At 41.5% G+C, this 23265-nt stretch overlaps 1 protein-coding gene across 28 annotated transcripts in view; it reads left to right on the top strand.

Moving 5' to 3' along the window:
- RBFOX2 (RNA binding fox-1 homolog 2) overlaps window positions 1-23265 on the top strand; it is a 258234-nt gene that overhangs the window by 153153 nt on the left and 81816 nt on the right. The window contains exon 1 of one of the 28 annotated variants that reach the window (XM_036019561.1): window positions 10705-11253. The exons of 26 other annotated variants lie outside the window; for them this stretch is intronic. In XM_036019561.1, coding sequence (XP_035875454.1) covers window positions 11209-11253 — 45 coding nt within the window. In that variant the 5' untranslated portion in view covers window positions 10705-11208. Of the gene's footprint in view, window positions 1-10704; window positions 11254-21377; window positions 21578-23265 lie in introns of those variants that run through there. One more of the 28 variants, XM_036019562.1, reaches the window with a different exon arrangement.

The raw sequence follows: 23265 nt of genomic DNA, 5'->3' as shown, positions 1-23265 counted from the left end.
GATAATGTTAGTGACTGTCCTTTCCCAGCAATCGGAATAATGGGTTGTAACTAACCGTGTGTGTGTGTTTATATTTTTTTCCTTATTTCTACTTTTAGGTGTGTGAAGTTTTGTAATTGAGTCCAAAGTTTTTGCTGATTGATTCAGGAACCAGTAAAACTACACCAAATGACCCCTCTCGAGGCCCCGTGTAATGACTTCTTTCGCTGGTCATGGCTGTTGTTGTTTTTAACTAGCAATTAGAATGAGTAATGGAGATTCTTTAAACTGCTAGAATGTGGTGGTTTTATGTCTTGGGAAAACAACCCTAATAGACTCCTATATTATTTTTCTATGCTTACTTCACTTATGACAGTTACTCACGGATTCCTAAATATAAAAGGTATAGTAAACCATTGTATTATGAATTAAAATCAAACTGGTTTAGAACTATAGATGTTTTATATTCAGCTATCCTTTATTTTTTCCAAATGAAATGGGTGGAGTCTTTTTATGCATGAATGTTGGTGGAAGTTCACTTTGCATATTTATTTAAATGGAAAGTAAAGGAACTTCTTTGCAAAAAATGAGAGATGCCTTCATTGTTGGCACTGCTGTGATGCTGACATTGCTGTAGTGGTGAGAACTGGAAAGACATTGCTACCAGGATCTAGTTAGACAGATGGGAAGTGTTTGGGGTTAAGGAACTCACTCCAGGTGATGGAGTGATTGTGCCTGTGCACGCTTTGCCAGAAGTAAGGAGAGGCAGCTTTGATTTCTAATCCTCTTTGAGGGAAGCTCCATATCAGGGCTGCACAGAAATAGTCAGTGAAGCAGCTCCTTTATCATACAGAGAATTTTAATTAAAAAATGTTCTTGCATCGTGAGTAGAGTAAGCAACAGCCGGCTACATTGGGCATTTATCGTCTTCAAACCACATTACCGGTAATTGCTGCATTAAATCAAAGTCAGAAGAGATTATAGGTCTGGACTGAGCACGGGGCTGGCGCCAACCCAAGGATTCCCACACTGCTGCACTGCTGCACTGCTGCTGTCAGGCGGCCCTGTCCCTGTCCCCAGCAGAGATGAGAGTCACATGCTGCCTGACAGCTGATCTGTAAGGCGCAGCGTGGCGAACACAATCCACGAAGAGAGGCAGTTACACGTTCAAGACCCCTTGGCCTCGCCTGTTAGTTAGCTTTTACGTTTGAACACAAGGGGATGGCTTATCCTTGTACATGTTACCTGCTTTGCACTTGTGGAGATTTGCTTTGGGATAAAAATCACTCGTACTTTCTCTGCTCCTTTACATACTAATGCTCCCTTCTCGGTCAGGCACGCTCTTCTCACTTGAGTTGACCGCTCGGCAGTGAAGTGTATTGCCCTGACACTGGGTAAGTGTAGGAGTTTCCTCTTCCCTTCCCCCCGCCCACTCCGGCCTTTCCTCCTTCTAACACAGCCACAGAGCTCTTTATACTATCTACTTCCTTTTGAGTCTGCTTATTCCTCAGAATTAGATCTGGCCTCACTAATCAGATAACCCTGAGTTTCCTTTGAATACCCTTCTTTCCTTAAATTATTGGCTACAGTGGGGACGGCAGCGATGACAACAGCAGCTGTGATCTCCCGTGCACTGTAGGGCAGGCCTGTTCATGTCTTGGCTGATTCAGTCATCACATCAGCCCTGTGAGGTAGGTATCACCATCTTCTTTTTCCAGATGAAGCAGCTGAGACGGAGAGATGCTAAAGAACCTTCCCAAAGTTACACAGCTAAGTAACGGGCCTGTGATTTGAATCCAGGTAGTCTGGCTTCAGAACCCTGACCCCGTAACCACACAGTATTGCTTATGTTCACGAGTCAGGCGTCCTGCCAGCTGTTACAGATGCTTTGAGGAAGAGAGACTGTCTGGTCCCTGCCCTCCCGGAGTGGGAGAGGCAGAAATCACTGTGTGACAAGTTGAAAAGGCTGTGTGCAAATGCTTGGGGGCGGGGGGCATGCAGCCAAGATCTAACCTAGACTAACCAGAAGTACTTTTCAGAAAATCTGCCTTTTTTATTTTGGCTCATATTTCCTATCTAACTTGCTACCATACCCATAATCCTCCCTTTTATGAGATTTTTCTCTATAATGTTTTAGGGCATGCTGGTGACTTCCCCCATCTACTTTTATCAGACCACTCACCTCCCCAAAGAAGGTAACTAGTCCTCCACAAACTCATTGCAGTCAGTGGGGCTGGAATTCATTTGTTTTCAGTTTTTAGCAGTGCTATTGAAGTACAATTGGTATATAGTAAATAGCAGATATGTAAAGTTTATAACTTGGTTAAGTTTTAACATGTATTCATCCATAAAATCATCAATACAACCAAGATAATAAATGTACAAGGTCCATCTAGAAGGTATCCAGCCATGTAACATGAAAAATAGAGACATTTATTGAAGGAGATACAAGAAACATTGTACATAGGACAATGATGCCTTAGTTCCTTTCAAAGTAGACACCTTGGGACCTCACACAGTTCTCCCATTCTCCATCAGCTGCCCCATCGTATTTCCCTGAATCTCATCAATGGTATGAACTCCCTTCCCTTTCAAAGATGATTTTAATTTTGGGAAAAGCCAGAAGGTGCTGGCCACCATGTTGGGCTGTAGAGCAGGTGCTAAGTCATCTGGGTGATCTGATATTTTACCAAAAAATTCTGCACGAGACATGATGGATGAGCAGGTGTATTGTGGTGTTGAAGCTGCCAGGCACCGGTTGTGGCCTCTGAATCATCTGAATAGTTTCCACGGAGGAAAGTTCAGTGTTAACACAAAAATTGCCACAGATTCATGGTTCTACTCACTTAGTCATTTTGGATGCGATGGCCACACTGTACATGTGCTCATTCAACTGCACCTACTGCCCCCGCTGACCAGTGCAGTGAAGTCGTCATTGTTCACACATGCGTTTTCCAGTCCACTCCCCTTGGCCACCAGGTTACACTGATGTCGTGCAAACTGTTCTTGTTACATTAACAATGGCTGGACTTTTCCCAGACAGAGGTCATGTTAGTCATCTCCAAGAGTTTCCTTGTGCTCTCATGTAATCCTTCCACCTCTCCTCTTACCCCGCACGTCTGCGTGCAACCACTCATCGCTTTCCGTCACTGTAGAGTAGTCTGCGTTTTCCAATATTTCGAAAAAATGGAATCGTACAATAAATACTCTTTCTTTTTCCCCCTGGCATCTTTTACCCAGCATAATTACTTTAGATTCATCTGTGTTATTGCATATACCAGTGGTTTGTTCATTTTATTGCTAAGGAATACTCAATTGTGAATATACCATAACTTATTAATATCATTCATCTGTTGATGGACGTTTTTGTTGTTTTCATTTTGAGACTATGACAAATAAAGCTGATAGGAGTATTCATGTGCAGGTCTTTATGTGGATATGTGTTTTTATTTCTCTTGTGTAAATACTTAGAAGTGAAATGGATGGATCAGATGGTAGGTGTATATGTAACTGTTCAAGAAATTGCTAAGTTGCTTCCACATTAACTGTACCATTCTATATTCCCACGAGCAGCATCTAAGACTGTGTTCCTCCATAGCTTTGTCAGCAGTTGGCGTTGTCAGTTTTTAAATTTTAGTCATTCTAACAGGTATGTAGTGATATCATTGTGGTTTTAATTTCCAAATGAATAATGACATTGAGCACCTTTTGAAGTGTTTATTTACCATCCCTGTGCCTTCTTTGGTCTAATATCCAAATCTTTTGCCCAATTATTTTGGACAAGTGAGTTTTTGAAATGGTTGAGTTGGTGAGTTCCTTTGTATTCTGGGTACAAGTCCTTTATCGGATATGTGCTTTGCAAATATTTTCTCAATTGTGGCTTTTCTTTTTATTCTCTTAGTGTCTTTTGTACAGTAGAAGCTTTTAATGAAGTTCACTTTATTACTTTGTTTTTTACCATTGTGCTTTTGGTGTCATAGCTTAGAAATCTTTGCCTAATTCAAGGTCACAAATGTGTACTTCTAGAAGTGTTATAGTTTCATGTTTTACCTTATTTGGTCTACGGTCAGTTTTGAGTTAAATGTTGTATGTGTATAAGATATGGATTGAGGTTTATTTTTATTGCATGTGGATATCCAGTTGTTCTCACACCATTTGTTGAAAAGACTATTCTTTTTCCACTGAGTCGCCTTTGCACCTGTGGCTCTATTTGCGCACTTTTTAGTCTGTTCTGCTGGTCTATTTTTGTATCTTGACACCAACACCACACTGTCTTACAGACCTGTGAGCATTATAGGGTCTAGTAGACTTCAGAACGTGGTAGCACGAGTCACAAACTTTGGGTGCAGTATTTGACTTCTGTAATGCCTGGGGAAAAGATAGTTATAATCTTTAAAAACCTATTTTTGAATAATGGAACAAAGTGGAGAGATACACTGTGTTAATCAGCTGAGAGACTCAATATTCTTAGGATTTTAATTCTTTCCAAACTAACCTTTAGATTCAGTGTAATCAAAATCCAAGTAAGATTTTTATAGAAATTAACAAGCTGATTCTAAAATTCATATAGAAATGCCAAGGACCTAGATTAGCCAAAACAACTTTTAAAAAGGAAAACAAAATTGGAGACCTAAACAGCTTTATTTCAAGATAACAGTTATTAAGACTGTATGGTATTGGAGTCACAGTGAGGTATACGTACCTCTTAATATTAGCCAATGAGTTTGTGTTAGTCAGGTTTTGCTGCGTAATGAACCTCTCTGAAACTTGATGACTTAAAACAATGTTAATCATTTACCTGCCCACAATTCTGTGGGTCCGGAATGAGGAAGGTCCTTCTAGTTTGGGTCCACTGGGCCTGGGTGGTGTTGGATGACCTCACTTTTGTGTCTGGCAGTTGGCAAACTAATTGGTCTTGGGGGCTCAACTTAAATAGTTTATCTCCATTCCACTTGGTCTCTCATCCATCCTTAATGATTCTTCACGCAGTAGTCTCAGGTCCAGAGAGCAGCATGGAGGGCCAGCCCCAGTGACAAGTATCCGTCGAGTCTCTGCTTGCATCACATTCGCGAATAGTCAAAGGCCAATGTAAGTCACAAGACCAAGAGCAGAGCCAAAGGGTGGAGGGAAGATTCCACCTCTTACTGGAGGGTCTGTGAACTCTTGCGACCACTTTTGTGATCTACCTCACAGATATTTTGAGTGAGTTGGGATAAAAGTTTCTGGTGGGTAAAAAGGCTCTATTGTATAAGATAATGTATGTGGAATCATTTGTAGACATATTTTCCTAACAGTATTAAAATAGTTACAATTATTTTCTGCTTAAAAGTTACCTCTTTACCCTCATCCTTTATAGTCTTTCTGAATTTAAAGTGAATGTCTCTTGCTCTATTATTTATGGATACATTTTACTTTTTAAAAAATTTTTATTGATTGATTTTTTTTTTCTTTAGAGAGAGAGAGCGGAAGGGGGGAGAGGAAAGGCAAGGGAGAGATACGGATTTGTTGTTTCACTTATTTATGCATTTATTAGTTGCCTCTTGGATGTGCCTGGGGATCAAATCAACAGCCTTGACGTACTGGGATGATGCTCATACCAACTAAACTGCCCAGCCAGGGCCATTTTACTTCTTAGGCATACTTATTTAGAATGAATGAGTAATGAGAGATGCTTTGTTAATAACAAAAGTACTAATTTCTGGCCTCACAGTTTGCATGCTGTGTCTCTCGCTTTAATTAGAATGATGCATTTCAGCCAGAGCATTGCTTATGCGTGCTTCCCTTTGTGCCGTGTGTCGTACGGAGGGGTGTTTATGTAGTTAGCTGTGATTTGCTGTTCTCCGGTAGGTATAATTTACAGCATCTTTACTGGGGTAGAAAATTCCATTTTCACAGTACCTTCGAACCAGCAGGACTCTCGTGAATATTTTTGATGCAATCAAGAAGAGCTTCATGGAGCATAGTGCCATTTAAGGTGGGCCTCAAAAGGGTCCACTTTAAGATTTGGACATTCAAATGGCTAAGAAACAATATTATCAAAGTCAAAGAGGCAAAATTAAAGAGAAAAATCCACCTTAATAGGGGCACCGGTGGGGTATCTATAATTATTTTTGTACTTTATTGCCACTTGGAAGACAAAGAAGCATTATGTCTATTTTCATTCTGATCATGAATTTATCAATTTTGCTGCCATACTTTCACTGATAGTACTAAAAGACCTGTCTCCCAAAACTTACCTTGCTTTCCCATTTGCCAAATTCAGTCATCTTTTCTAAATTCTCATGCCTTTTAAACCTTTCTGTATTTCTGCTCGACATTGTTGTATACTCATCTCTGTTACCAATTTATGAAATACCTTTCCTAGTGTAAAGGACGCAGGATTGAGGAAAAGTAGCAGGTGTCCTCTGTGTCCTGGCTTTTGTGAATAGTGTGCGATCCTGCTTAATCTTTTTATCCACTGTTGCTATTTCTGCCTTCTAGAGGTAAGTATTCCTTAAGGTTCTATTTTTAGTCCTTCGCCTGGTATCTACGGTTTTTCTTCTCTTCTCTTTTCTTTTCTTCTCTTCTCTTTTCTTTTCTTTTCCTTCCTTTCTCTCTTCCTCCCTTCCCCTCCCTTCCTTGCTTTTCCTTCTTTCCTCCCTTCCATCCTCCCTCTCTTTCCTCCTTTCTTTTTTTCTTATGCTTTCTTCTCTATTTATCTTTTTTGTAATACCTAGTTGATGTTCAGTAAATGTTGTGCAGTGGTAATGCGGGAGAAAATCTCAACCACATTATGGCCTTGGCCGTTCCTTCCTTACTCCTGTTGAATCTTCCTTTCTAACCCTGGCTTCTCTCTTCTGGGCCTGCCACCTACATCTCTGAGTACTTGTTAGCCATTTCCTACTGGGTGTCCTGCTGTGACTTCAAACCAGTTCCCTGCTTGCAGGCTGTTCCCCTTTCCACCAGCATTCTTTCTGCAACCACCAGAACCGTTTCCACAAATTTGATTTTGTATCACTCTTCTCTCAAACACTCTTTGAAGATCAGGTCTGAAGTGCATAGCATGATTGATGTCCTAAGCCCAGCACAGTTGTTCCAACCTGCTTTTTTTGCCATTTTCCACTCTTCATCCACAGCCCTGTAGATGGGTCAAACTGACCCTAAGTAAGTCCTGCGTATTTCTGACTGCGTATTCAGCCTGTATGTATATCTTTATTTCCCCTATCCCCTCCAAACTCACCCATCTTTTTTATTATCCTAGTACACAGGACTCTTTGGAACCTTCTAAGATTATTGCAACTAAAGCCAATTTTATACCTTAGACCAGTGGTCTTTGCAACCTTTGCTAAGGCATTCTACCCTGAACCCTAACTGGTACCTTTGAACCCTTAGCAGGATTGTGTCGTAGGCCAAAGGGAAGGAACGGGAGATAAGAAAACAAGAATGAGAGAGTAGAAAAGAGGAGAATCTTACATATTTTCTATTTATCCAGTACTTGGTAAGTCGTGAGTTCCCTAGGGTTGTAGATGGTGCAGATTTGGCCACCAGTCATGTCCTCTGGCACCGGACCGATGCAGTAAGTTATCTGCTGTGTCCTTAGCAACACTTACGTTGGATAAATCTCCAGACCATTCCCAGATGCCTCACTCTGAAGCGTCAGAGGTCTGCTTCTCTGTGGTATCGTTACATTCTGTCTCAAAGACGTGTCCTAGGTGTGCCAAGTGTTGAAACTTACGATCTGCAGGTTTCTGCTAAGATACACAGCAATACCTATGAAAGGACATCTTCTGTGTTCACGTTTCTAATCGACCAGCACACAAAAACTTTAATACATAAGGCATTTATAATATTGCAGAATGTGTACTTTTTCAGATGGTATAAATTGGCATTATCAGCAAGTAACTCGGCCTGTTGTGGAGAATCGGTCCATTCTATTCTATTTCTGGAATTTTTGAGTGAATATGATTGTATTTAAAATTTAAAGGAACTATCCATTCTGCTCTGAGGGAGGGGATCAGTAATAATATATGAGTTGAAAACATCACAGAAAGAGGTAGGTAAAAAGACAAGACGTTATAACTCAAATATTGGATTATTTTGCCACTTTTCTGAAGGGCTAATTATTTGAGCCAGACCTGGGCAGAATGTAGGTAGGACATGACTAAAATTGTTTATTGTCCAGATCCTCCTTAAATGAGAGTTTATGGCTATGCCATCATGCTAATAAAGCAAAGGTGATAATGTAAGTTAGAGACTGGGAGAGTATTACTAATTTTTGCAGTACTTATACTCAAAGTTTGTTTGGATTCCCTTAAACTTATAAATTATAGGAGTGATAATGCTAATTTAAATATATCAGAACACCTGAGTTTATCTCTAAAGTAATCAATGAAAACCAGCTACCTCCCCACCATTTCACTCCCTGGAGGTGTTGGTTTTGTCTTATGCCTATACTATAAGTGTGTTTGTGTAAATATAATGTGTGCTATATAGAATACATATGTGCTGCATATGACTAGTATGTCAACCAGTAAGTTCTGTGTGCATACATAAACATGGTGAGCAAAAGTAGGTTTACACCTGTGAGTACTCGAAACCATTTGTCCTTGTATTGTTATTTATTATTATATTATTTTCCATACGAACAACTATAAACCTACTTTTGCCCACCCCATATATGACACAGAAGACATATGAAGATTATAAATGACACGCATAATTTATTGATTGACATAGGTATATATGTGCATTACAAATATGTGATTACACTTCACATCATTCAACAGTATAACTTCTTCCACTTAATAAGGCATCAGTCACATCTCTTCACCTTATATGTATAGATCTATCCTCAAGGAGAATTTAAAGCTCCAGAAATTGACTAGGCCCTCAAAAACTCATTTGGGGACCACTTGCGGGTTTAAATTACAGTGGCACACGGTACTCACCGTTCATTCATTCCAGAACTTGTGGCAAGTGCTGACACCTGACGAGCACCAAACAATGAAGCGTTTTCTTCTGTGGGGCGGCGCTGTGACTCATCCAAGGCAGAGTCTCATGGTTTTAGTGATGAGAAGGTGATGTCATGGAAGTGTTCATGAAGAGCAGCTTTTGAAAAATGTTACTTCCTGTATGAGGAGTTGCTTACTGTGTTTAATTTTGTGCTGTGGCATCATTTTGCCTGTGGTTTTACCTGCGCGCTCATTTATGTCTCCCATGTGATGTCCTTGGCAACAGGGCTGTGCCCGTTCCTTTCTCCAGCGCTTATTATTATTCGCACAATACTTTTTGTGTAGTAGATGTTTAGTAAATGTTTTTTTTAAGATTTTTTTAAAGATTTTATTTATTTATTTTTAGGGAGGGAAGGCGGGGAGAGAGAGAGAGAGACAGAGAGAGAGAGAGAGAGAGAGAGAGAAACATCAATGTGCGGTTGCTGGGGGTTATGGCCTGCAACTGCAATCCAGGAATGTACCCTGGCTGGGAATTGAACCTGGGACACTTTGGTTCCCAGCCCATGCTCAATCCACTGAGCTACGCCAGCCAGGGCTTTTTTAAAGATTTTATGTATTTGTTTTTAGAGGGAAGGGAAGGGAGAAAGTGCATTGATTTATAATTGCCCCTCGTGTGTAATACACGTAGACTTGTGTATAATTTAATGTGTCATATTGGTCCTCCTAATGTCCTAGAACCAGTTTAGGTAAATGTTGAACCAAGAGGACTACCTTAGGTGTACTAAAGCATTTTGACTCTTAAAAACCAGTTTTCTGAACAACCCTGAAATAAATTGCAGTGATGGTAAAAGGAGAAGAATTGTGCTGGCGGGGGACACGCTGACACGGAAGCTCTCACAAATGCCCCACAGTTAGGTTACTCCCCATGGTTTAGTCTCACCGAAACATGTTACAAAGTTACTAGCGCTCCAAGAGTAGGGAGCGTGTAACTCCTGAAACTAATTTGGAATTACTTATCATTTTGAACTGTTGAATGATCGCTCAAGTAGGGGATTTCTTAGGAGCAACAGTTCTAAATGGTGTGTCTCTTCCTAAGATTTGTTTTCACTTTCTGCTCACACTATGTCTTGTTTTCTAAAAATTACTTAGCAGTGCTCTGGTTTTTAGACTGGCCATTTAGGCTCTAAAAGCCCACTCTTTAATTTAACCTGCTGAGCTTTGTCAAACTGACTTAACACCTGTCCACGTTTGTTAGTGCTTTTAATAACTGTTACAGAAATATGTGCGCACATGTGTGTTTGTATATAATGGTAGGTTGGGTGCAGCAGCTTCCTAAAACGGGAAAAGCAACTGGCTTTTCTGAAAAGACCTTTCCACCCCCACCTTTTTTGCAGGCAGCCAGAGTTAATCCGTACATGTTTGACTGGAACAGCTGAGAGAGTGTCTTGCATATCTGAAGGTCTCCAGTGGACTCATGTTGCCTCCGAGTTGGGGCCACCTTCCTCTTTTCTAGTGCTGATCCTGCCAGCTGTCCTGGCCTCTGTGGAAGCCGAATGAAGGAGGTGTTAAATGATACACAAACATACAGTGTCATGAAAGGGATCCCTTTACTGCATGTAGCAGTGTGACTTCTTTTTTCTTCCATTCCTTTCCACGACACAAGGGTTTTATACTGTTAATCCTAACACCTGTCCCTGCCGGAGACATTGAGAAGGGGGGTGTGGTATGGTATGGGTGTGTGTGTGTGTGTGTGTCTGAGCATGCGCGAGGTACTGCCCAAGAAGGAATAGAGAAATAATACCAGCTCCATCCGCCTTTCCATGTCCTGGATTGGGAGTGTTCCCTCTGACGCACCTAAAGCCTGGAACATATATATCATTTTGGACCCCGGACACCTTGTGCTTCCTACCGTTTCTGTGTACCACTTTAAGGAGCCCCTGTTCCCTTTCTTGGCTGTCATCCTGTGCCTCCTGAGTTTCTGGTGGAGTTGTCAGTGAAACCAACAGTGCCAGCAAACCTCTAGTGCAGTTTTCAGTCTGCAGTGACTCAGTTGCAGCTTTTTGCATTCTCTGAACATTTCTCCTGTGTAGTGTTGAATCTTACTGGAGTGGAAGCGTGGGCTGAACCAAGCCCCGGCTTCGGCATCGGAGCCAGCATACCTATCCGCGCAGACTGGAAGTCAGCCAAGGATTTCTCGGTGCTACCTAGTTCCCTTGGACAGGACAGTCAGTTCAGACGAGGCGAAAGCTTAGGGCCTTTTTTGTACTGTCTTTACCTGAAGATTTTTACCCCCATTGCTATGTATGGTGTATATTGTATGGATTATCAATATCCTGTTGTCCAGGTAAGCTAAGGGTTCTAACTTGTTTTCCAGGTACTTTTTGATTGATGTGAAGGTTTTATAGTGGAATGAAATGTTTATAAGCTTTGTGTCTTTGGACCTCTTACTACTCAGGGTGTGGATTTCCCAAAGTTTTTTGCTAATTTGTTGGCTATAACAGGAAGCTTGAGTTTTGCATAGTGTCAAAGGCTGAGCAGAGGTGGTTGCTTTCAACTCTAGAAGTTCTGCAACTTGAGGGAGATTTTTGTGTGTTTGTTCATGGGTGTATGCATGCACTTGAGTGATTTAAACAGAATGGGCTTGGCTTTATAAATAACATAACCCCCCTATGACAGTAAACTTCAGGCATTGTTTTGAGGAGGTGAGAAGCCTAGATGGAAGTTTCCAAATGTCGTTGCTATATTTTTAAGAAGGGTAATATGCAGTAGAGGACACTCTCCACGCTTAACATTTTAGACTGTTTTGTGATGTGATTAGTGGCATCTTAGTTATTAATTAACCTGTTGAAAGCTAGAATTAGAAAATTTTAGGCCGTTATCAAGCGTACCCCAGACATGCATTCTGGATTCTGACTGTAGCTGTGATGTTAACCACCCCTGTGTTCACGCTCCAACAGCTCTGTTTTCCTTCGCCTCACTTTGCTTGTATCCGAAATGCAGGGGCTGGGCCAGATGACCTTTCGTTTGTCACGGATTCTTCGGAATATTAATTGTGCTGGAAATCTAGAACAGGAAGGTGAAAATGGTTAACACGGCCAATTCTGAATTATAGTTATGACTTGGTTTCTCAGTTTGTTTTAGTTTATTTGTGTTTTCATGGCAGTTATTTTTTTTTTCCTTTGGCCACTTTTCTAATAATTAGCTCTTAAATTTTAGGTTGGACAGAAATACATAGCTTGGACAGGGTCGAAGATAGTGACTAACCAGTACGTTTTTATTAGGTATTTCGGGCCGAAAGGATAAACGGAGCTATTTTCGGTTGGACCTGTTGGGGGAGCTCTGCGGAGTAAACGTGTACATAGCCCTCACTCAAGTCAGGCGCCCAGTGGTGAAGCCACTGTCCCTTTAACTACGTTCTCACCCGTTGGTCTGCACTGCATGTGTTCTGTTCACCACAGAATGGCTTCCATTTTTTGAGTTATTCAAATTAAGAGTATATTATTTACCATAATGAAGTTTTGATATGTTTGTGGGTCTTATTTATGTATGGACTATTTCTCTGCTGGCATAAAACAATAGATCAGGCTACAGGAGAGCTTAAAGCTAGTAATGTCATGAGGCCAGATTAGAAGCAAAGCTTTTCACAAGTAAATATTGATTTGTTTTTGAAGAAAAACATCTGTGAACAGTAACTTCCTGAGACCCATTTAGCAAAGTAAAGACTTGTAATAACTAATATAAGCAAAATTATCTGAGGAAAAGAACTGAAAATGTAAATGTATTTCCATAGAAGATGGAAGTAATTGGAAATATATGAAAAAGATAATTTTAATATGTAAATAAATTTTTGAAGGTATAAAATTGTACACCCCCCCCACACCCAAATAAAAGTTGTGGGGTGTATTAAAGAGTTCCTGTTTAGAAATTATGGCATGTTTAATAAAGTCTTTTGCAGTAAAATTTTATTCATTTTTGGTAAAATGAATTTGCCACCAGAAATCTTCCTGGTCACTAAGACACAGTACTGGTACGTGCAGTGCCCAGCGTTTGAGACAGCACTTCTCTGGGCTCCACTGCGTTCGGTAGGTTTATTCTCTCTGAGGTTAAGGAAGCTCAGGAAGGAGGGTAATGGGATGTTAAAATTTAAGTGTATGCCTTTCATTCCACCACATTAGGGAAATTACTGGGATTGAAAAAAACAATCTTATGTGGAAGGATTCGAAACTGTTTTATAATCTTATTTACTAATTCTGTTAAGGTAATGGTTTCCTTTTAGTACCTTTACAAATGGGTGATAGATGTCTGTTTGCTACGCAGACTCTTAACGGGTTACAAAATTTTCTTTTTAGCTCTTGTTATATTCTTATACTGAAGTCAAAGTTCCTCACTGCATAACAGTTGTGCTTCGATACCAGTGCATTATACAACTGAAAATTATTGAAGACATGACTGAATAGCATTTTTTAAAGACTAGAAAAGTTTTTTATTTTGTTTTGTATTAGTTTTAGGTGTACAGCTTAGGGGTTAGATAGTCACATACTTTACGAAGTGTTTCCCCCAATATTTCCAGTACCCACCTGATACTGTACACAATTATTATAATATTAGTGGAAAAGTAATTTTTCAATGAAAGGTTTTGTGTCTGTTTCTAAAGGTAAGTACGATTGACTCATGAGCAACCTGGGTTTGAACTGTGCCAGTCCGCTTACATATGGTTTCTTCAGTAAATACAGTCAGCCCCTTTGTACCTGTGGGTTTCTCATCTGAGTATGCATTCACCAACCCCTGGTGGAAAGCAGTATTTTTGCAACCGAATTTCGGGGTCCTGCTCACAGATCGAAAATACTGTTTTCTGTCCACAGTTGGTTGAATCCTCAGATGCGAAGGCCCCACTGTAGAGTCAAAAATTACACTGACATTTGGGGTCGGGGGGTGGCGGTTGGGGTCTATGCCCCTGACTCCTGTGTTCTTTAAGAGTCATTCTGCTTGTAGAATTGCTGCTGTTGAAACCATGAGGCAGAGTGAGTCTCCTCAACATAAGCCAATAAAGTATTTTAGGTATTTAACCATTCATTGCTCTTATTGTTAATAAAATCATGTCTGTCTTAAGAGTGTGCAATTGAAATTGGTTATTTTATTCGTTAGAATTCTTGCAGGAGCAAACCTGGGCCAAGTCATTTTAAAATACAGGCAGAATAAGAAGCTAGGAGCTTGCTAGATATGACTAAAGGATAATGAGTATAGTATAGTATCTCTGCCCAGAAAGAAAGCTATTTGAGAAACCGTTTCTGAAACTATTCTTTTCTGTTAAACATTTATTGCCTCTGACTGGATGGTTGAAATATACATTGTTAGGGTGGCCACTGTTGCAAAAACAGAAAACAAGTGTTGGCAAGGAAACGGAGAAACTGGAACCTTTATGCAGTGTTGATGGGACTGAAATGGTGCAGCTGCTATGGAAAACGGTATGGGAGGTCCTCAGCAACTTAAAAGTAGAATTACTGAATGACCCAGCAGATCTCCTTCCAGGTATATGCCCCAGAGAATTGAAAGTAGGGTCTTGAAGAGGCATTTGCACACCCATGTTCATAGCAGCATTGTTCACAATAGCCAGAAGGCCGTCAGTGGGTGAATGGGTAATGAAAATATGGCATATACATATAAGAGAATATTACTCAGCCTTAAAAAAGGAAGGAGATTCTGAAATAAGCTGCAGCATGGAAAAACGTTGAGGATGTTATGCTGTCATAAGCCAGCCACAAAAAGACAAACACAGCGTGATTCCATTTAGATGAGCTTCCTAAAATAGTCACAATCGTGGAGACAGAAAGAATAGTGCTTTTCAAGAACTCTGGGGACAAGGAGAATGGAGAGTTACTGTTCGATGGGTGTAGAGTTTTGGCTTTAAAAAATGAAGAGTTTTGGAGATGGATGGTGTTGATGGTGAGGTCGGTCTGGAAAAAGTCCAGCCATTGTTAGTATGATGAGAATGATTTGCATGACATTGATGCCACTTGGCAGCCAAGGAGAGTGGACTGGCATGTGCATGTGTGAACAGTGACAACTTTACTGTACTAGTCAGTGGGGGCGGTAGACACTGTGGAGTGAGCATGTGTACTGTGTGGTCACCGCATTCAAAATGACTGAGTAGAGCAGCAAACCTGCATCAAATTTTGCATTAAGCTTGAACATTCCTCTGTGGTAACTATTCAGATGATTCAGAAGGCCACAACTGTGGGCAGCTATGAGTGGCAGCATCATCATCACAGTGTTCCTGCTCATGCGTCACATCTCATGCAGAGTTTTTTGATGAAACATAGAATCACCCAGGTGGCTTAGCCCCTCCACAGGCCAGATTTAATGCCCTGCAACTTGTGACTTCCCAAAACCAAAATCACCTTAGAAAGGGAAGAGATTTCAGACCATTGATGAGATTCAGGAAAATACGATGGGGCAGCTGATGGTGATTGGGAGAACTGTGTAAGGTCCCAAGGTACCTACTTTGTAGGGGACTGAGGTCCTATGTACAATGTTTCTTATTTCTTCTTCAATAAATGTCTCTAGTTTTCGATCTTATGCGGCTGGATACTTTCTGGACAGACCTTATATATAATAGTCACTGAACTGTATACTTAAGAACTGCTGGGATAGTAAATTTTATAGTGTGTATAATTTGCCAAATAAAAAAAAAACGGGAAAAAATGTAACTTCTTGCAAGTCAGGGGTTCGCCTGTTACCACGGTTTTCGTGAAGCAGTTTTACTTAACATGCCACTCGTTGAACACACTGGCACTGATTTTCATTTTGAAGTAAAAATGGGGCATTTGGAGGAAGAAGAAGCAGAGTCTACATTACTGGGGCATAGCTAAGGGTCCTAAGGTTTAGGGTAGCCAAGTACAGTTTAAGGATACCAGGCACCCGGAAGACCGAGAGAACAGCACCTGTCTAGAAGACACGCTTGCCTGGCTGGTGCTCTGGTCTGCAGGATGCCCTGTAGCGACTGAGCCCGGAGGCGCTGAGTACCTAACTGTGTGCCAGGCGCAGGGTTCCGTGGCGAAGAAGACAGCAGGATCTCCAGTAAGAGAGACACAGCATAGTTTAGCAGTGGGGGAACAGCTCACTTCAATTTTCACAGGTTAGTCAGGTATTACTTTTTTATAATCTTGTTATTGATACATCTGTGCACATATCATCCCTTTTTAATATTTGTCTAAGAACCTTTTCCTTAATCTCTTGCAGAACACAGAGACTGTATACATACTTTCAATTATATGTATGACTAGTTGTCTAGAGTTTGGGATATTTTAAAGATGTGAGAGTGTATTACCCCAAACTAATATATGAAGTGATGTTTTTTTTTTTAATTTCTGTGGTCTCACCTGTGGTCTTATTTGTGGTCTTTTTCTAACGGTTTGATTTTGAAGGACAAGAAATAAATACGAGGGTTAGTTGGTTTTATAAATATATATGGTTGAAAGCAGTTGATTTCAAATTCTGCTCTCACCTTATTTTCCAGAATGGGTTCTATATAAGTGAACCCTGCTTAAACTAGAGGAAAGAAACTAGGAAATAATAGATTTAGCTATAATTTGACTGCATTTATATTAAAGGGAATGTTGGGGCAAAGGATATTAAAGTGGTATTGTTGTAGACATGCTTTTGAGAAGGCATTTAATATCTATCAGGTGTAAATTGTTATTGATACTTAGGATTATTGTGTGGGCGCATGCTGTGAAGAGCTTTTATATTAACAGGTTTTTATTGTGGCAGGAAGTGCCATCCCTTTAATGTTGCCTTTCACTTGGGTGTTAGGGGCAGCCTGGGAAAGTATGAGCGAAACCTGCCTTCTGGTCAGTGGCCCTTGGGTCTGCGTGTATGGGATTGCTGGTGTATGGGCGGGGAGGGAGGGAGGTCGAGCCACATCTGTGTAAAACTGTAAAGAGCAAGAGCACCTAAAGTTGTGAGTTTTTAAATCAGTGAGTTATTTTGTCTACAATCTGAACAATTATAATAAAGTTGAAAATAGGTATTTCTCTCACTCTTTTTTGTACATCTTTTCTAAGCTTCAGATTTCTAAAAGATATTGAAGTAAATTTATAAACTTGAAACTATTTCCAAGTACTCTTGGGCGGGGTGGGGTGGGGAGAATGCCTTCATAATATTTTGATAAACTCATAGATACTCTTTATCCTTAGGTACCCACATATGGATAAATAAATGGCTAGTGATAGAAATCAAGGCATTGTTGTGTGATTTCAGCAAACAGTTAGTTATTCATCTACTCTGCATTCAGGAATTGCGTTAAGAACTGGGGGTGTGAAACACAATTCCTCTCCTCAGATTGCTCACAGTCTAGTCATGGTGACACCGAAACAGGAACTCCGGCGGTCACGAACTGTGGGTTCGGTGCTGAGGCACAAGCATACGGGGTGGCAAGCCCAGAAAGGGAGAAGTAGGGGTGAGAAAGACTTTCTGAAGCAGGGTGTCCCTGAAGTAAGCCTTGAAGGATGGACTAGCCAGCTAGAAGCCCACGTTCAGAGGAGTGAGAACAGAAAGTAAAAACAGAAAGAACAGAACTGCGGCGGAATGACTACCTGTCATTCCGTGTGGTGGGGGCAGAGGAGAGCGAGGGGTGGGCTGTGACTCGGACCAGAGTGCCGAAGCCAGATTCTGTGTTAGGTGCCTGCTTAAGAGTTAGGATTCCCCGCTTTCAGGCTGTGGGGAGTAGCTGAGGATTTTAACCAGGGGAGTGGCGTGATGAGGTGATGAACTTTGCATTTAGAAAGATCGCTCTGGCAGTAGGGAGAAGCTGGGATGGGAAGAGGGGTGAGCTGGAGGCCGAGGGAAGGACAGTATTTCATCTCTAAGAAGGAGATTAGAGTATCTCGCCACCCTGAGGACTAAGTGAGCTAGTAACATAAGGAATTGCCTGACGATAAGCCACCACAAAGTAAATAAATTCCCAAGAAATGGTAGCTGTTTTACTGGTCATGAAACTGAACCATTTGCCAAGAAAACAAATATGGTAGGATGGGTGCTAGAATCCAAGCTTCACTCAGAGAGGGATTTTTATCTCCTTTGTCCGGTGCTGGTTTCCCCCAGCGCCCAGAACAGTGCCCAGCATATAGAAGGCACTCAAACATTTGTTCAATGAATTGATGATTCAATTTTGAGAATTTAGTTTTGGACTTTTAAGTTAGAGAAATTGGTAGGATATGTACATGGAGTTGGCCATTAGTTGGCAGGTGGAGTTCGGAAGGGATGTGTGGACCGGACATCGACACGTGGGGGGCCATAGAGGTAAATGGGTGGCGACTGAAGCGGCGGATGGGTGGCATCACCTGGAGCTCGGCAGTGTTGAACTTTTCTGAGCTTTGTACCTCCTGGGGACTCTGGTCAGTCGTATGGATCCTCTCTGCACAGAAGCATATGCCAGAAAACAAATTTCCACTGGGGTGCCTGTGTGAGGGGCTCTGCCTCTGAGGTTAAGAATCTGTGGTATGCAGTTAAATAGAGGTCTGAGAAAAGTGGGATGGGGAAGTGAGAAAGACCGGTATCATTTGAAGCCAAGAATGAGAATTTCCTGAAGATGAGAATGCCAAATGTCACAGGTAATAAGTCAAAGAAGGTATAAAATGTCCGTTGAATTGGACCCTCCAGAGGTCTTTGGTATCTTCAGTAAGAAGAATTTCCATTGAACGGTACAGGGAAAAGGAAGCTGGAGTTCTGGGGTTGCGTGAAACGTTGAGGAAGCCATGGAGAAACTGAGACAGCTAGGAGAAATTCCTGTATTTAACCAACGTTTATGGAGTGCCTACCAGGCCCTGTGCCGGCAGCTGGGGATTGACCCGCGAAGGTGGATGTGGTCTCCGCACTTAGCTAGCACTTCCCGAAACCGTGCCTCCACCCAGAGAACTCCCTGAAAACCACTGGGTACAGGAAGCTACCAGGGGGCGCAGGTGGTTCTGCTGGGTCAGAGCCAGGCTGTTCAGTTGCTCTTCTCTCTCTCCTGGGCTCCAGGGAGCAAACTGTCCTCTCCGGTGTCAGTCTTCAAAGTCAGGGACACACTTCAAAGTATCCTTGAGTCTGTCCAGTGCTCGCAACGATCCTGTTATTCAGTGAGTTTATAAAATTCACTTTAACATTTATCCTTTTCTTTACTTTAGCTCACACTTACTCTTGCGGTAATGACTTGTATAAGCTTATTATTTGTGATGTTAAATGTTGGCCCCAAGTGCGGAAAAGAGGCACAAGTATCAGGCCTAAGGAAACCTTTATCCTAGTCCTAATCCTAGATTTTTTACATGTGGGAATCTCTCCTTTGCTTTTTTATTTTTAAAAACAATTCTCTTCTTGGGGCCTTGTCATCTTTGTATGTGTGGAGGCTGCTTCAAGATAGCTGTGGCTTTCATAGGGGTGGCGTGTGTGGCAGGGAATCGGGGCATCTCTGGTCTTGGTCCTCAGGGTTTTGTCCTTTGCACTGTAATGGACCAGTGGATTTGGAGAATGGTATACAGTGATTCTCAGGCTTATTTCTTCTACTAGAACTGGAAATGTAAGTACCTTGTAAATAAGATTTAGGTTTTTCCAGAGGTGTACAGGGTAGCCCCCGCTCCCAGTGAAACTCACCTGTTTTCTGCTTAACTCACCTTCTCTTTTAAAAAATTTGACTGCATTTTATCTCCTTCTAATTGTCTTTTCAGTTGCAAATTCAGAGAATGCAATATGTTCTGTCTTCCAGATCAGTTCCAAAATGTTGAATAGAAACAAGCCTAGCACTGGTCTGTTCCTTTTCTCATCATGATTTTTTCTAATGTTTAAAGATCCCATTCTGTGGTACATCGTTCTTAACATATTATGGGTTATAGCAAAAGTATACCCATGTCTGTAACTGCCCAGGATGGTGCCCGACGTATTGTAGGTACTCAGCACATAGTTGTGAGAGTGCCAGGTTCTGCGATTGTTTGGTAGTCCTGTGTGTGTTTCACAGTTGTTTGTATGTTTGTTCATTTGAGTGGGAGCATGATGACATTATGTCACCAACCAACATCACTCTACAGGAGGTTTTTCAAAAGCATGGTTATACGTTTTGCGAAACATTTCTTACAGAGACAGTGAAGGACTGTATTCTCAGTGTGATTTGTGATTTTTCATTTTGATTTCTTTGTGTTTATTTTAAAAAGAAGCTTAATTTTGGAATTAATCTCTTTTCTCCTTGGGTAATTTACTAGATTATAACATAATAAATATAGCACAACTAAAATACATGAAAAAATCCTTTAGGATCTTATTAGAATACTAAAAAAATTAGAAAACCTATTTCATAAGACAAATGATAAACATCATAAACTCATTAAACATTCATATAGGTTGTTTTATTTGAATATTTAATAATATAAAGTGGAGAGATTATAAAATTTATTTTCAGAGATTAAGAGTTTTCCAAGGTCATTTGGTTGTAAAGGGCCCAAGTAGGACTTAGGCCAGGACTTCTGGGCCGAGTCACGCTTTTGATGCAGTTTTCCGTGATTTCCTTTTAATAAGAAAACTTTAAAGATGCTCGTACTCCCTCCCAGTGGGCATTCCCCCGAACCGCGTGTATCTGTAGCGCTCTGTAGTGACAGCTACTGTTTACAGCGATGACACCGATGTCCAGTGTACCTGCAAGAAAAGGTTTATGTGTTTCCACAGAGGCTAACATACAGCAGCCTGAGGAACACAAAGGGTGAATTCCCATTAACCACAGTTTTTAATGAAGCTGGAAGCCTTAAGCAGCCATGTTTGTAGACACCTTTTCAGAGCCCCCAGGTTTTTACAGTAGAAAAAGCACTTCAGTCCCCTCCTCCTCTGTGTTAGTCCTTGGCAGCCATCGGACTGGGTTGGGGCAAGCAGGTTCTTGCATATTCCCATTCCTTGAAAACCTTTCCGGTCCGTGGTCACCCAGCAGCTTTTCACGTGTTTTATTAGATCCCCTACATCTGCAAACTGTCCATCAGTGGAAATGTTTTTTTCGTGGTTTTTGTTTCATATCTTATTTATTGTCATATATTCGTGGATGGAATGTTTTAAATCTGCATTGACTGTGGTAAGCTATGAATGCTTCTAGTGCTGTACAGTTAATGCCACCGTCGGAGATATTCACTCCTTAAAATATGCCTGCACATGGCGCCTGCCCCTCCCTCTCTCTCCCCCTCCTTCCCTCATACACAGACACACACGCATGCACACACACTCGCACGCGTGCGCAAAGCACACACCAAACTGCCATTCTTCAGCAGGGCTGTTTCTGGACTTGGGAGATGTCAGCCTGCTGGGAGGGGGTGGGAGGAGGAGGAAGAGGTGGGGCTCTCTACTCTGATTAATTGCCTTAGGCATTCAGGGGTGGGGCTTCCTTCAGCCATCTGCCTGAGATATGGGAGGGAGCTGGAGAAGGAAGGAGGGGGAGAGGCTACCAGAGAGGAAGAGAAAAGAAAGGAAGAAACACTAGAAAGAAAAAGGAAGGAAGAGAGGATAAAGGGAGAACAATTATCTACGCTTAATACGCTAGGTTGGGGGGGGAGGGGGGTGGAAAAGAAAGCGTGGAAGGTGTGCCCCAGCACGACCGCTTCGAAGCGCTCATCACCTATTATTCCGGTTGGTTTATGGAGAAAAAGAAAATGGTAACTCAGGTAAGGTTTGTGTTTCCTCCGTGTGTTTCTTTTATCATTTCTGGGATCAGAATAAAGATACGGGGTTGGGATATAGCCTTCAGAGTTTTAATTATTATTGCCTCCTTAGAATAGACCAGATTTGTTGTTATCAGCTGAAAAGTCTGTGTGTTGAGGTGGGGGTGCGCAGGGGAGGGAGGGAGGGAGGGAGGTATCGTATCCTTCTCCCCGCCCCCCCCTCCAAGCTTCGTAGCAGATTCCTGTTTCCTGTACTCTGCAGCTGTAGCTCAGGAAAGACCCTGTGGGGATTTGTCTACCTCTTTGTCTTGGTTCTGAGAAGAGGGAGGGAGAGAGAGACTGCAGAGGTAGGAAGAGATTCTTGTAGACTGCCAAAAAGAGGGGAGAGGGATTGACTTCCTTTTAAGAATTGCAGAAGAATTTGTGTTACAGGGAGATCCGATTCCCAATTCACTTCAGTTTCTCAGAATTAGCTATGGAATTTCAGTTTTGCTACCTTCGTTTTAAATGGCTTATTAAAAATGAAGACTAGGAAAATGTCCCATTTTTCCTGGCTTTGCTACTGGGAAAGAATGTTCTCAGCAGGAACCATAGGAGCATGCAGGTGCAGCAGAGGCAGGTAGAGCCCTCCCTGACAGGGGAACAGATCCGAGTGTGTAACTGACAATCACGGGGGCATTAAAAGGCATTTGAAGGAGAGCGAGTGGGAAGTGGGAGATCTCTCTCCCTCCCTGTCTCTCTCTCTCTCTCTCTCTCTCTCTCTCTCTCTCTCTCTCTGGTTGTCTTTGGTTGTGCCAGGCAATATCTAATCTGCATTTTAGCAAGTCATTCCTGACAAATGGAAAGGTGAATGAATACTCTTCTGTGGTTTCCCCTGGCAGCGCTCATTTCTTGCTGGCAACCTTCTGTGTGTTCCTTTAGCCCTTTTCCTTTATATGTAGCAAGAGAGGGAATGGTGAAGCTGTGATTTATCAATGAGAAATCATTTGCATTGTAGAACTTTCATGTCCTTTAGTCTCCGGCTTAGGATCATTTTCACTCCAGGCTTTTATGCTCTGTAGGGAAATTTCATCACTGGACAGTGCTTTCCTTTTAAGGAGGTTGGCTTTTTTTTTTATTCTTCTTCTTCTTCTTTTTTTTTTTTTTTTTTTTTTTATTCTTTCCCCTCTGCCTCTCCAGCTCACCACCGGAGGGCGAGAGAGTTGGCTGGCCATCCAGATAGAGGCATGAGTCTAGGAGCTGGAACCCTGTTCCGTTAAATGTTATATAATGCCCCGCAGTGCTGTTTGGAAGGAGGGATAGCATTAGGGAGATTTTCCCAGCGGGACCTGGAGGAAAGGGAACTTTCAAAGAATATCTCTTCCCAAAGTAATTCTTTGCCAGATCTGCGTGTGGAGATTATCAAGAAACCTTTCCCTCTTGGAAAGTAGAGAAACCCTTGAAATATTTTCTCTTTCACCTTTTATCTCTTCATCATTAGCCTAATTAACTCCTTTGAAATATTGCTTTACTTTTTAAAAATTCCCATAAGAGAGAATACCTATTTCTGTATTCTCTTTGTTGCTTGGAAGGTGATACTTTTTAACCTTGGAGCTCTCATTCAATTTTCATTAACTGGCAATATTAGAGGGTATCAGCTCTCCTCTTTCTTAGCTATTACTGAAGGCTTTCGACTACTTGACTTTTCATTA

This window comes from Phyllostomus discolor, chromosome 2, assembly GCF_004126475.2.
Source record: "Phyllostomus discolor isolate MPI-MPIP mPhyDis1 chromosome 2, mPhyDis1.pri.v3, whole genome shotgun sequence".
NCBI classification, from domain to species: Eukaryota; Metazoa; Chordata; class Mammalia; order Chiroptera; family Phyllostomidae; genus Phyllostomus; species Phyllostomus discolor.
The sequence above is the reverse complement of the archived record's forward strand: the minus strand, read 5'-3'. Positions and strand labels throughout refer to the sequence as shown.